Source organism: Microcebus murinus, chromosome 4 (genome assembly GCF_040939455.1).
Source record: "Microcebus murinus isolate Inina chromosome 4, M.murinus_Inina_mat1.0, whole genome shotgun sequence".
Lineage (NCBI taxonomy): Eukaryota > Metazoa > Chordata > Mammalia > Primates > Cheirogaleidae > Microcebus > Microcebus murinus.
In genome coordinates, this window is record NC_134107.1 from 76,615,775 (window position 1) to 76,629,257 (window position 13,483).

Sequence of the window (13,483 nt, forward strand, 5' to 3'; positions counted from 1 at the left end):
ATCCATGCTGTCCTGGAATCTCCTCCCCTCAAGTTAGGTTTTGATTTAGGGACTCACTTGTAATTAATCGAATATGGGAGAAGTGAAAGGCTGAAGCTCCTGAGATTAGGTTACAGAAAGACCACCTTTCTGTCTTAGAGGATCCTTTCTCACCCTCTAGCTTTCTCACTCTGAAAGAAGCCAACTGATGTGAGTGACCTGCCCTGTGGGAGGAAACTGAGGGAGGCCTCTGAAGCCCTGAGTCCAACAATGTGCTGAGAACTGAGTCCTGCCAACCAAACAAGTGAGCTTGGAGGCGATTCTCCTCAGTTTGAGCCTTCAGATGAGACCCCAGTCCTGGCTGACATCTTAACTGCAAACTCATGACGGACCTTAAGCCAGAGGCCCCCAGCTGAACCATACCTGGATTCCTGACTCACAGAATCTGTGAGATAATAAATGTTTATTGTTTTAGGGTTTGGGGTTATGCTATGCAGCAATAGATAACGCAGGCATTATCCCCATTTTAGAGCTAAGGTCGTTGCTGCAGACCTAAGGTTGATTCTACGTCTCTTGGACTCCAAGGCTACTTTTCCCCACTGAACACTACCTTGAGTTCAGATGGGATGGAATACTGCCATTCTAAATCTTTACGCTTCTGTTTAGAGTTGTCTAGGTAGTTTCTTGCCTAAAAGTAAGAAAAAAAGACTACATTGGTGGCTTTCAAACCTCTGATGTGTTTTTGTTTTTGTTTTTTTTAGGAAAGAACCTAATTTTCAAACAAAAGTTTATGTAGAACTCCAGTATGTGAAGCAGAGTAGAACAGAGCAGTCCTGTTGGAGCTGAGTCACTCACTGACTCCTCTCACCTACACCTCTCAGGAATTTTCCCTTCAATGATTAAGCCACATGTATTAGCATTCTTTTAAGCTAAAACAAGGTCAGAACCAGTTACTTAGGATCTTACCAAATTTAAATTTTATTACCTTGAGAAATCTCAGCTATTATAACTCCATTTGGGAAGACTTGACTTTGGCCATCAAGCCTGACAACAGGGCACATTGGGGTCATAGTTACCGTATTTGAGGCAGGAGTTCAACAGGGAATTAGTAGGGCTGAGTCCAGTGGACACACAGCAAGAGTACTGTCCCCAATTTTTCACATTGAGATCAATAGCTTTTAAATTTGTAGATATTAGGCCAGTTTGTTATAGACTCCTGGTAATACTCCCTTATGTTATATGGTTGCTGATGAATGGTATTCCTCCATCCCCCCACCCAGGACTGAGAAAATCAAAAGCTCTAATTAAGTCCTTACTATAGTCATAAATTTAGATCATTTCCTTGGGGTAACAAAGTAAGCTGCGAATGCTGAGAGAATATAACGTTGTTTTTTATTTTGGTAGGCCCCCAGGTAGAGCTGGAAAGACACCAAAAGAAACTCTAAACAATGAGGGAAGTGCTGACTTGGAGGGCAAGGGGAGGAACGTTGCTCATTAATGAAGTATTTCATTTGCCAGTGTGAGTTTAGGCAGTACTGAGCCCTACCCCCCCTTATAAGTTGCTTGTCCTTGGGAGAGGTACATGTACTACTCTAACAACTTCCATAATTAAATAGAATAAGTGGATATGTTTGCAGCTCAAGCTTAAGGGACCTGCAAAGGAACCATGTCTACCATTGATCACTGATGTTATAGGGCCAAGGGTCCTCCCACACCCCACCTTCTGCACGCTGGAGAAATGTGTATGGGGGTGAGAGAAGGACCAACGTATCAGTTAGGCACCATAGACACAATGCATAGGGTCCACAATGTTTTAGGGGTCCATGAAAATGTTTTAATTTCTTTAAAAATCAATAGAGGAAAAAAAATTTTTAGGTAGAAGAAAATGTTTTAGTATATAATATTAATATATTCATCTTTGCACCATCTAAGTGTTATTGAAGCTGCAGGGGGGTTTTGGCCTAGGTCCAGTTGCTCACCATACAAAGATCCAATTATTGAGACAATGGGGACACCAAGGAAGAAAAGGATTTCTTTATTACCAAAGATATCTGTCAGGAGAACTGGGATTCGGGTCTCAAATCCATCTCCCTGACCAGGGGTCCTCAAACTTTTTAAACAGGGGGCCAGTTCACTGTCCCTCAGACTGTTGGAGGGCCAGACTATAGTTTTAAAAAAGCTATGGACAGATTCCTATGCACGCTGCACATATCTTATTTTGAAGTAAAAAAAACAAACGGGCAAAAACACCTGCATGTGGCCCTTGGGCTGGGCCGTAGTTTGAGGACGCCTGTCCCTGACTAATGGAGACCATGGGCTTTCTAAGGAGGGGCCACTGCGCTTTGCTGCAGGTCGTGGTGTAACCAACTAGGGGCCACTGCATTGGGGACAGCTTTTGAGGGGTGGTGAGTTATGGCCTCAGGAAGTCTGCCCAGGGTCTTCAGAATCTCTACTCCTTTGTCTTCCGGAAACTCTGTCATTTCTGAGAAACAATTCAGAAAGGTCATTAAGCCCTATTGGCCTTAGACTCTAAAACATGAAAGGGAAAGTATTAAAAAAAATAACATACAGGGGTCTCTGAAATTTGTTCCTAGAGTCTGTTACATAAGTTGTAAGATAAAACTAAAATTTTTTTCTTGTCATGGAAGAAGGAGGCTGCAAAGGGAAATGCTTACAGCCCAGAAGAGTCAAAATGCCACCCTGGGGTTATTGCTGTGGGGCTTCCCGCTGGAGGTAGATGAGATTTTCTCAGGGAAAGAGAGTACTTGCATGAGGAAAGTATAAACTTACTGGCTAGGGAACCAGGAGAGGAACTAGGGAATAGAAAAGCTCTCCAGCGTAATCATCTTCCTTTTATTTTATCTTATACATATGTAGCATCTTGAATCCTTTCTGGAGCACAATGGGTCAAGGGTGCAGATGATGTATTTTGGAAAGATTTTCATCACAGTGGTTAAGCAGTTTAACATCTAATGCTTAATGGGAATTTTTATTTCTCTGGACATATCAGTAATGTATTTCTCACAATTTGTTGGGGAAAAAAAGAAGCTGTTCATGTTACAAATTAAAGAAGACAAAAAAGCCATGACAACTAAATGCAATGCATTATCCTGATCTACCCATATTCTGGATTAGAAAAAAATTTGCTTTATAGAACATTTAAGGACAACTGTTAAAATTTAACTGTTAGTAGTATTTTATCCACGTTAAATCTCCCAATTTAGATAATTGTGCCATTGTTGTATAAAAGAATGGAAAAATATTCTTGTTCTTAAAAAATATAGTAGGCTGGGCGCGGTGGCTCACACCTGTAATCCTAGCACTCTGGGAGGCCAAGGTGGGAGGATTGCTTGAGCTCAGGAGTTCAAGACCAGCCTGAGGAAGAGCGAGACCCCGTTCCTACTAAAAATAGAAAAAATTAGCCAGTCAACTAAAACTGAAACAAAAAATTAGCCAGGTGTGGTGGCTCGCTCCTGTAGTCCCAGCTACTTAGGAGACTGAGGCAAGAGGATTGATTGAGCCCAGGAATTTGAGGTTGCTGTGAGCTAGGCTGACGTCATGGCACTCTAGCCGGGGCAACGAAGCGAGACTGTGTCTCAAAAAAAAAAATACGATAAATCCTCATGAACTGCCTTGATAGGTTCTTGGAAATTGGGACTTTAAGCAAAATGACATATAATGAAATCAATTTTACTATAGGCTAATTGATACAAACAAGAATTAAGTTCCTATGGCATATTTCTGGTCACAGAAACATCACCAAACTTCTAAATAAAGACCCCAAACACTTCTAATATTAAACATTGAAATGTGAACTATACATATATTTAAGAAATATTAATAAAAACAACTATGATAATTATTTAACCAATTATTCCAGTTCAGGGTCAAGGGTGGCCAGAGCCTCTCCCGGCAGCTCAGGGCCACGGTGGGAACTCACCCTGCACAGGACGCCATTCCCTCTCAGGACGCTCTCACACAAATACCCACAGTCGCTCAGACTGGGACCATTTAGACATGCCAATGAACTCAACATGCACAGCTTTCGGATGTGGGAGAAAACCCATGCAGACATGGGGCGGATGTGCAAACTCCAGTGGCCTAGTCTGAGAATTGATGTCTTTTCTCATCAACATCAAAATGAAATGACATTATTTGAGGATCTGCTGTTCACACTAAAATATTTAGGGGTCAAAGGACATGATGTCTACAATTTCTTTGTAAATGGATCAGAAAATGTATATATATACACATATAAAGAGAAAATAATAAGGTAAATATGGCAAACTGTTAACTGATGAATCTTAGTAAAAGGTTTATGGGCATTCTTTGAGCTATTCTTGCAACTTTTCTGTAAATGTGATATAATTCAAAATAAAAAGTTCAAAAATGAGACTATTCAAGATTAATCCAGTAATTATTGCTGAAATAAGTCCCGATGAAGATTTGGTACACAAATTCTACAGATGTTCAACCATCTACACCTGTGCCGAGGGAATTAATTTTGTATTAGCAGGAACCATGGGTATCAAATAAACAAATTAGCTGATGTGAACATGTCTGCACTTGTAGGTTATCATTATGTACAGGGTTTTCCTAATAAAAATAATCAAAAAAATTAAGTTACAGCCACTGCACTGAATAACTGAAAAACTGATTTTTACAGCTGACTTGTAGCATGGGTTTATGCAAATCTTTGAGTTGTGCTTATTCTCATTGATAAAATTCATTGATAATTAATTGATATTAATGCTTGGGCATTATTCCACAGCAGGCATAAAATATGTTTTTGAGTGAATAATGTATATTCTCTTGCTGAACTATGCTAGCCTATGTTTCTTCCAAAACAGAACCTGACATAAGGGCTGGCATGCAGGTAGTTTATTTTGGGAAGTGTTTGCAAAGAACAGGAGAGAAGTACTGGGAAGAATGAAATAGGGAAGGATGAAAGTCAACCCAAGGATGCATTATTAAGCCCGTTGTCAATGTGGTGTCTGATACTTGATCCCATCAGGGAACTTATGTGAAGTCATAGAAGGCACCACAGAATTGTCTTCCCCAGGGATGGAAGAGGGAGTATTTATCCACAATCTCCCACTGCTTTGGCCAAGGGTTGCCCCATGAGGTGTTAACCCTCACACTTCTGATGTTTGCTCTTGTGTCAGAATGGCCCAGTGGATTCCTGTGGCAGCAGAGAAGCCCTGGGATAGAAGTGAGAGATGTAGGGCTCAGGTGAGGTGGGTGCTATCAGGTTACACTGTGCACAGTTGATTGCCATAGCAATGGCTGGAGTTAAAAGGTGGACCAAGGAAAATGTGAAGCATAGCACAACACAAGATGCATCCATGAATAACAGTATCATGAGTCAGTACATGCTCACGAAGTGATTTGATGCAAGTTCAAAAATACGACACATTGCAAAAATTGCATCAAATTTGTTTTTTATAAAATTTGTCCATCACATATTCTTATAATAATCTTATAATTAAAATTTGTCCATCACATATTCTTAATAATTTTTATTGTATGGCAAACACTGCACTAAGCACAGTTGTTGGTATTTCATTTAATTCTCAAAACGACCCTGGGGGATAGTCATATATAAGTGGTTTTCAACCAGGGGTGATTGCCCTCCAGGGCACATTTGGCCACGTCTAGAGACTTTTTTTTTTTTTTTTTTTTTTTTTTGAGACAGAGTCTCACTTTGTTGCCCAGGCTAGAGTGAGTGCCATGGCGTCAGCCTAGCTCACAGCAACCTCAAACTCCTGGGCTCAAGCAATCCTCCTGCCTCAGCCTCCCGAGTAGCTGGGACTACAGGCATGCACCACCATGCCCGGCTAATTTTTTCTATATATATTAGTTGGCCAATTAATTTCTTTCTATTTATAGTTGAGATGGGGTCTCGATCTTGCTCAGGCTGGTTTTGAACTCCTGACCTCAAGCAATCCGCCCACCTCGGCCTCCCAGAGTGCTAGGATTACAGGCCATCTAGAGACATTTTTAGCTGTCACAATTAGAGGGAGTGTTACTGGCATTTAGTGAGTAGGTCAGAGATGCTGCTAAACCTCCTATAACGCATTGGACAGTCCCACACAATAGAGAATTATCCAGCCCAAAATGTGGATAGTTCTGAGGTTGATACATCCCAGCCTGTCTTCATTTCCATTTTGTAGTTAAAGAAACTGAGGCTAAATGAGATTAAGTAAGTTTCCCTGGATCAGAAAGCTAGTAAGCAATAGAGTTGGCATGCAAACTCTGGTCTGTTTGACACTCAAGCCCTTGAGTATTGCAACCACACTGCACTGCCTCTCCACTGCAAGGAAAAGAGAAGTGCATTTAAAAAGTCATTTGTGGAGGGCACAATGTGACTGATTATTTGTACATCAGTTATTATGGTAATCATGGCAGAGAGTTGAAAAATGCAAATAATTATTGGAAATCATTGATATTCCTGATTTTATAACATGTCAGGATTTGGAAAATTGAAAGGTTTTGACTGTTTGAAGTCATTTACAGGTATTCTCAGCCTTTCATGTCACTCTGTCATGCTATCACATGAATGCAAGTCACATAGAAAGGAATGTATAATAGTACCAAGAGATGGTAGATTTAGAAAACATAGGATAAAAATTCATCTTATATTCAGAAAAAAAGCACAGATTTTCAAAAGTAGATTCCTTGTCCAGATTTTATCTTCCACTTGTCCCTCCTTTTTAACACAGCAGTTTATTATCACCCACAACTTTCAGTCTCGTTCATTTTCTTTTTATTTTTTATTTTAGCGTATTATGAAGGTACAAGTGTTAAGGTTATGTATATTGCCCATGACCCCCCTCGAGTCAGAGACTCAAGCGTGACCATCCCCCAAATGTTGCACATCTCACTCATTGTGTTTGTATATACTCATCCTCTCCTCCCCCTTCCCACCTGCCCGACACCTGATAAATGTTATTCTTATGTGTCCACTGAGGTGTCGATCCATTAATGCCAATTTAGACTCATTCATTTTCAAAGTAATGTATTATTAATTATCAGAGTGGCTTTGCTGAACCAAGTTCAAGGCTGGCTATCTCTGCCCAAGGCTATCATTACCTCTTGCACTTGCCAGCAGTCAGGATTAATGGTTTCCCAAGAGAACCTGACAAAAGGGTATCCTGATGCAGAATAAACAAAGGCAGAGCATGGCATAATACACAGGATTTGGGCTTTTTTCCTCCACTAAGGGCTGTATCTAAAGTAAGGAAGATCACCTGCTTGGAGACAGGAGGGTAGGAGAGGAATGGATCTAGTGGGGGCTTTACAGCTAGACAGGCTTGGACTGGAATCCCAGCTCTGCCACAAAACCTGAGAGAGTCCGTTTTTCTAAGCTTCAATTTCCTTATTTATAAATCTGAGATGATAATGTCTTCCACAAAGCCTGGCATACTGTAGGCATTCAATAAGCATGAGCTATTATATTTATTTAATTTTAGGGTTTCAAGTATAGAAAGTTGAATTAATCATATTCTTCAGTTCATTGTATGTGATTTTCATGGATCTGTGCAAGTTCTATATTGTATTGTATTGTATTGTCTTTCTCTTTCATTTCCTGTCCCAACTCACAGTCCTGTTCTCTTCCCTTATATAGGTGCTCAATCTATGGTGTCTGTTGTATATTCTTGGATATATTAGTATACGTTTATTTGAAAAATTAGTACATATCCATATATGAGTGTCTCTAATGTTTTGAAAATTAACATGTGATATTTTGCCAAAGCATAGATCTCTTTTTGTTTTTACTTTTTCATTCAACACAATGTGTTTAAGATCTATTCATGTTGCTAAATGTATGTCTAGTCATTATTCCTGACTGTTAGCCTAGTATTCTACTCTATGTGGAATTCTATGACATTTTACCTACCCATTGCCCCTTCTGGTAGACACATAGGCTACCTACAACTACCTGCTACCTCAAGTAATCCTTTGATGAGCAGTCTGTAGGTGTGTCCATATAACCTCAGCACAAGCTTTTCAGTAGCTCCAGAGTAGTATTTAAGGTTCTACACACATTTATGATTATAACAATCTTTGAAAACTAGGAATAGAAGGAAGCTTCCTTAAAATGATACACACTGTAAACCTGATACTGAGAGCAAACATCAAACAAAATGGAGACATTTCAGGAATAGACCCTTTAAAATCAGGAAGAAAACAAGAATTCCAACTATCATAGTCACCTTCAACATAGTTCTGAAAAAATAGACCAACATAGTAAGAAAAACAAATAAGAAGAATAAGAAAGAATGAGAAAAAACTGTCATTGTTTGTAGATGACATGATTACCTACATACAAATTCAATGAAACAAAAAGACAACCTATAAAAACCAAGGAGTTCAGCAAACTTGATAAACAATAACAACTTTACAAAAACTAACATCATGTGTCTACACTAATAGTTACCAATTACTAATAACAACTAATTATGAAATATAATGAAAACAAGATACAGTTCACAATAGTAACAAAAACTATAACATTTCAAAAATTAAACAACACATGAGACTTTTATAAAAAAATCAATACTCTGTTAAAGGATACAAAGAGAAACTTAAATAAATGGAAAAATCTTAGTAACAAAAACTATACAATTTTCAAAAATTAAACAACACATGAGACTTTTATTAAAAAAATTAATACTCTGTTAAAGGATACAAAGAGAAAGTTGGATAAATGGAAAAATCTAACATTAGGAAGATGAAAGTTCTTCCTAAATTGACTTATATATTCAATACAATGCTATTGAAATTTAAGGAGAATTTTTAAAGAAACTTGAAAGACTTATTTTAAAATTTATATGGAAGAATAAAGTTTGTAAATATATATCAACTGGGAAAAAATAAAAGAGTAAAGACTCGTCCCACCAGATTTTATGGATAATACAAAGAAATAATAATAAAAGTGGCAAAGTCTTATTGTAGAAAAGACATATATAAGGAGATTAGAATTGAAGGCATGGTCTCTTTCTCTCTCTCTCTCTCTCTCTCTCTCTCTCTCTATATATATATATATATATATATATATATATATATAAGAACCTATCATTTTCTGGAGGTGGCTTCACAAACATTAGAGAAAGTGCATACTATTTAACAGATAATGCTAGGGAAAAATGGCTCCCTATATGGAGATAAAGTTGGATCCCCAATCTCCTATACACATAAATCCATATGTATTTTATGTGTGTAAACTCCTGAAGTATAGAAGATATTTAATGTGAACAGTAAACTTACAAAGTTAGTAAGAGAAAATGTCATATAATTAATGTCTTTATCCTTGTAAACTTAGGGCAGGGAAAGTTTTCTTTAAAAAAGACTCAAAAAGTAAAAATCATAAAATTAAAAAAAAATTGCTGGACTGAGGACATCATTTAGGATTTTAGTTAGATGAATTAATTATATTATAATTAAATTAACAGGTGATAGATTGGAAATGACTATTTGCAATACTTAAGAAAAAAAAAGGTTCTTCCAAATCACAAAGAAAAAGATAAGAACCTTAATTTTTAAAATGAGCAATGGTTGTAAATAGGCAATTGACAGAGTGGAAAACTACAAAACTATCATATATGTGTGTGTATGTCTGTGTGTGTGTGTATGAATGAAGAAGTGCTTACCCACACTAGTGAGCAGAAACTACAAGCTGAAAAAATAAGTGTGGCACATAGAAGATTGACAACACCTAGAAAGTTGGATAATGGCAAATTCGGGGGTGGGCGGTGGTTGGAAGAAAACGGTCACGTGCCTGGGCCAAGTGCCCCGCCCCCCGCTCCGCCCCTAATCGCCCCCTCCGCCCACGCGACTCGGGGCTCAGTTTCCAGCCCATGCACAGAAAGGGGGAGGCTGATCACCCACCGCTTCCCTGTCACACCCTCGCCATCTGTAGCCGAAGAAAAAATACCCTACTTGAGCCTTTGCAGGCGCCCTGGGCTCGCGGGAGCATGAGCGGACGGGCCCGCGTGAGGGCGCGAGGCCTCGCCCGCAGCCCCAGCGCCGCGCAGGGGGGGCGCGCCCAGCTCTCGCCCTCGGTGTGTGCAAGCTTGGAGCCACGGGTTCATTCTCTCCCACCTCTTTCCCCACCTGGACGGTGCCTTCCTCTGCATGCGTTATCCTCCTCTCTGTTTTGGGAAGTGTAGTGCATTATCTTTTCTCTCTATTTTGAGTCTTTCCAGGGTTTCTGCTATTTTTTTTTTTTCCTTCTAGGGATCTTAACTGAGTAAGATGTTAACGTAGGTATATTAGCCAGTAAAGAGGACCGAGGATTGCAGGGAAGTGTGTCATGCTCTTCTACTTTCGAAGTTTTAATGCCTTCATTTAGTTTTAAGTCGCCTGGTAAAAAGTGAGGTACCTTCCCACCGTTATACGGTGAATAATCTAATGTGATTTGTCTCGCTAATTAGTATATAAAAATAAGCAATCTCAAACACGGAGCTGGTTTAGAGTCAACTACTGTTTCAGGAGCAACCACTAGGCTCCTTGCTGGGCTTAGGCAACTAGAGACTTGACCTGCAAATAAACAACTTTGGAGTGAAAAGTTGCAATTACATATTTTTGGAATTTTGGAATTTGGAGCAATCTCTCTTAGACCAAAAAGTATTCAAATGAGTAGTTTGTGGTCATTATGCCTTAATGCTTGTGAAGTGGTCACTTCTCTGGATATTGTTCATTTTTTTCTCAGGCCAAGATAGAGTAACTTCTTGAATGAAGAGAAGTAGTTATTGTGAGAAGAGAACATGCTAATGGCTCTCTCTGCCTGTGTTGTGAACTAATTTTGGCCTGGTTTATTCACGGAGAGTCATCGTCTGAGCTGGTGACCAGGTGGTCTGGGCTCAATTTACTGTCATGTCCATGAGCCATAGAAGCATGAGGTCTGTGCCCATCGGTGCCATATTCCATCTGATGAGCTCCCTGAGCACAAGGATCACATCTCTTTCCACCCCTGGGGTCTAACACTGTATCTGGCTTACAGTTGGTACTAAAGTCAAAGTTTGATGAGTGGGGAAAACTATGGCTTGTCCTTATCCTTTTTTCTAGAATGGGCACTTTCTTCTCATTTTCACCTGTTAACATTTTGTTTTTCTAGTTCACGATGATCTAATGATGTGGTGTTGTTCTTGTGACAACTTTTTGGTTTGTGAATTATCATCTTAAACCTGAACAAAAAAAAAATTTTTTTTTTTTTTTTTTGCCCATTTTAGCCTACATCTGTTGCTCTTAGTGACAATGAAGCTTCATCTAGCAGTGACTTCGTGGAGACAAGCAGGATTTCATCGAACTGTAAGTGCAACGGAGTCTGTTCCATTTAGTTCCAATGTGAATGAAGCAGGAGGGACACTACTGCACTTTGCTGCAGCTGGCTCACTTCTTGTGCATCTCAGTTTCCTTTTCGGGAAGAATCCCCCATTTGTCATGTTCCTTTGGGACTCTAACACAGCATCAGCTGCTATATTTCCTGACAGTGCTTGGTACGAATGGGAATTCACAGACATTAGGAAGCCAGTTTTCTGATTCTTTCTGTTCACTGAAGAATTTTGAAAAAATATTTTGAAAATCTTTATACTATATAAATACCAACACCATCACCTTGCAGGGATGGTAGAAACCTGGCACGCATGGTCTCTTCTTCTTTCCCACCCGTGGTAGACATCAACATTTGGGGGTAGCTCTCTTCCCTACAAAGCTAGGTTTGATCTCAGGATACTTGTCAACATGCTGCTCCAAGTAGCCACTGTCACACAGTGCGAGTTGGCATGTCCAGTGTATTAGTCTGCTCGGCTGCCATATCAGTATTGCACACACTAAGTGGCTTCAATAAGAGAAATTTATTTTCTCACAATCCTGAAGGCTTAAAATCTGAGATAAGGTGTCATTAGGGTTGGGTTCTTCTGAGGCCTCCACACCTGGCTCTGATGGCCATCTTCTCCCTGTGTTCACATTATCTTTCCTTTGTGCATCTCTGTGTCCTAATTCCTCTTCTTATGACATCAGTCATATTGGATTAGGGACCACCTTAATGACTCTCATTTTAACTTAATCACCTCTTTAAAGACCTTCTTTCTAAATAAGGTCACATTCTGAGGTATTGAGGGTTAGGACTTCAGCTAATGAATTTGAGGAGGGGGGAAACAATTTAGCCAGTAACCCTGATGAAACCTGTTGGCCATCTCCCATGTTCTGATCATAAAGTTAAGTGATTGATTTCTAGTAATTGTGTGAGCATTTAGGTTCTCAGACTCTGAGAGTCTGGACCCTTCACCCATCTCATGACTGACTCTCCCGTTCCTCACTGGGGAGTTTCCAGCCCTACTTAAGTCCCCAAAAGTCAGCATCTCCTGCATTCATTTGGAAACTAATTTTAAATTCCTGTTTCCTAGAAGCTAACAGTAAATAATATGCTCCAAGATAAAACACTGGCTTTCATTCTCATGGAGAATGATCTAGAATAAAAACTGATGGCAATGTTCTAGGCAATTTCTGTTTTGTTTTTTTTTCCCCTCACTGGGAAAGGTGAAAGATTCAGCCTCTTTCTGTGCAGAAGTTAATGTAGACAGAAGTTAGTCTGTGACTTTTCAGAGCGTTACACAAGAGCTAATGGAGGGAGAGCTGCCCTCCATAAATAGGTGGGGAGTGAGGAATAGGGAGATGGGGAGATAGGGCTTTTTCCTTAGCCAAGAAGAGAAAGTCTACAACAGTATAAGGGTGAGGACTGACTCAAGATCTGCTATTTCTAACAAAACGTTTCATGCTTCCTTCACAATTTCCAATCTTTAGGCTGAAGACTTCAGTAGAGTCATGAATATTTTCACAGTTTGGGCATGTTTTATTAAGAACCCCAAGTATTGATTGTAGATGCATTTGTGATATGGTAGTTGTAAACAGTATAACCAGAATGAAATGTGAGGTATTACTGTGTTGTCTTCATGTTTTAGGTAAAGATGGCGTATCTTCTGGTAATGTTGGAAGTACCTTCCCGGAAAGAGGTGTGGCAATCAGTCGGAACTTCGTAGATCTGGAAATCTGTACCAGACAGAAATTGGCACATGTGAGAGACTCTAAAACAGGTATCCAGACTTCATGTTAACTACTTGTTTAATGTCACTAAATCTTGCTTAAGGAATTTCAATTTCTAGGTGCAAAATAAACAAGTTCATATGTTCACTTAACAAATATTAATTGAACATCCTCTGTGTTCAAGACATTGTTAGACACTTTCCACCTTTTAACATTAATGTTCTCTTTTATTAATAGAAATAATGGCATCTTCCCCAAAACTACGTGTCACATTTTGGAAAAGATTTTCTCCTTATACCTGGGGTGGGAATTAAAAAGATGCTGCTTCTCTTTCCCAAACTTTACGCTATGTGGGGAATAATACCCTTTCTGGACTTGAGCTTTAAAGAGAAAGACAGCAGCTATTTGGGGAATTCTTTACCCAGATTCCAGGTTCACCTTTAAAATTGCATGTACA

General features: G+C 39.3%; 1 protein-coding gene across 1 annotated transcript in view; it reads left to right on the forward strand.

The window, feature by feature from the left end:
- The first annotated feature begins 9,956 nt into the window (after positions 1 to 9,956).
- The window catches only part of PIWIL4 (piwi like RNA-mediated gene silencing 4), a 41,410-nt gene continuing 37,883 nt past the window's right edge, over positions 9,957 to 13,483 (forward strand). Inside the window, exons 1-3 of the mRNA XM_076001300.1 lie at positions 9,957 to 10,043; positions 11,214 to 11,298; positions 12,951 to 13,076. Coding sequence (XP_075857415.1) covers positions 9,957 to 10,043; positions 11,214 to 11,298; positions 12,951 to 13,076 — 298 coding nt within the window. The remainder of the gene's footprint in view (positions 10,044 to 11,213; positions 11,299 to 12,950; positions 13,077 to 13,483) is intronic.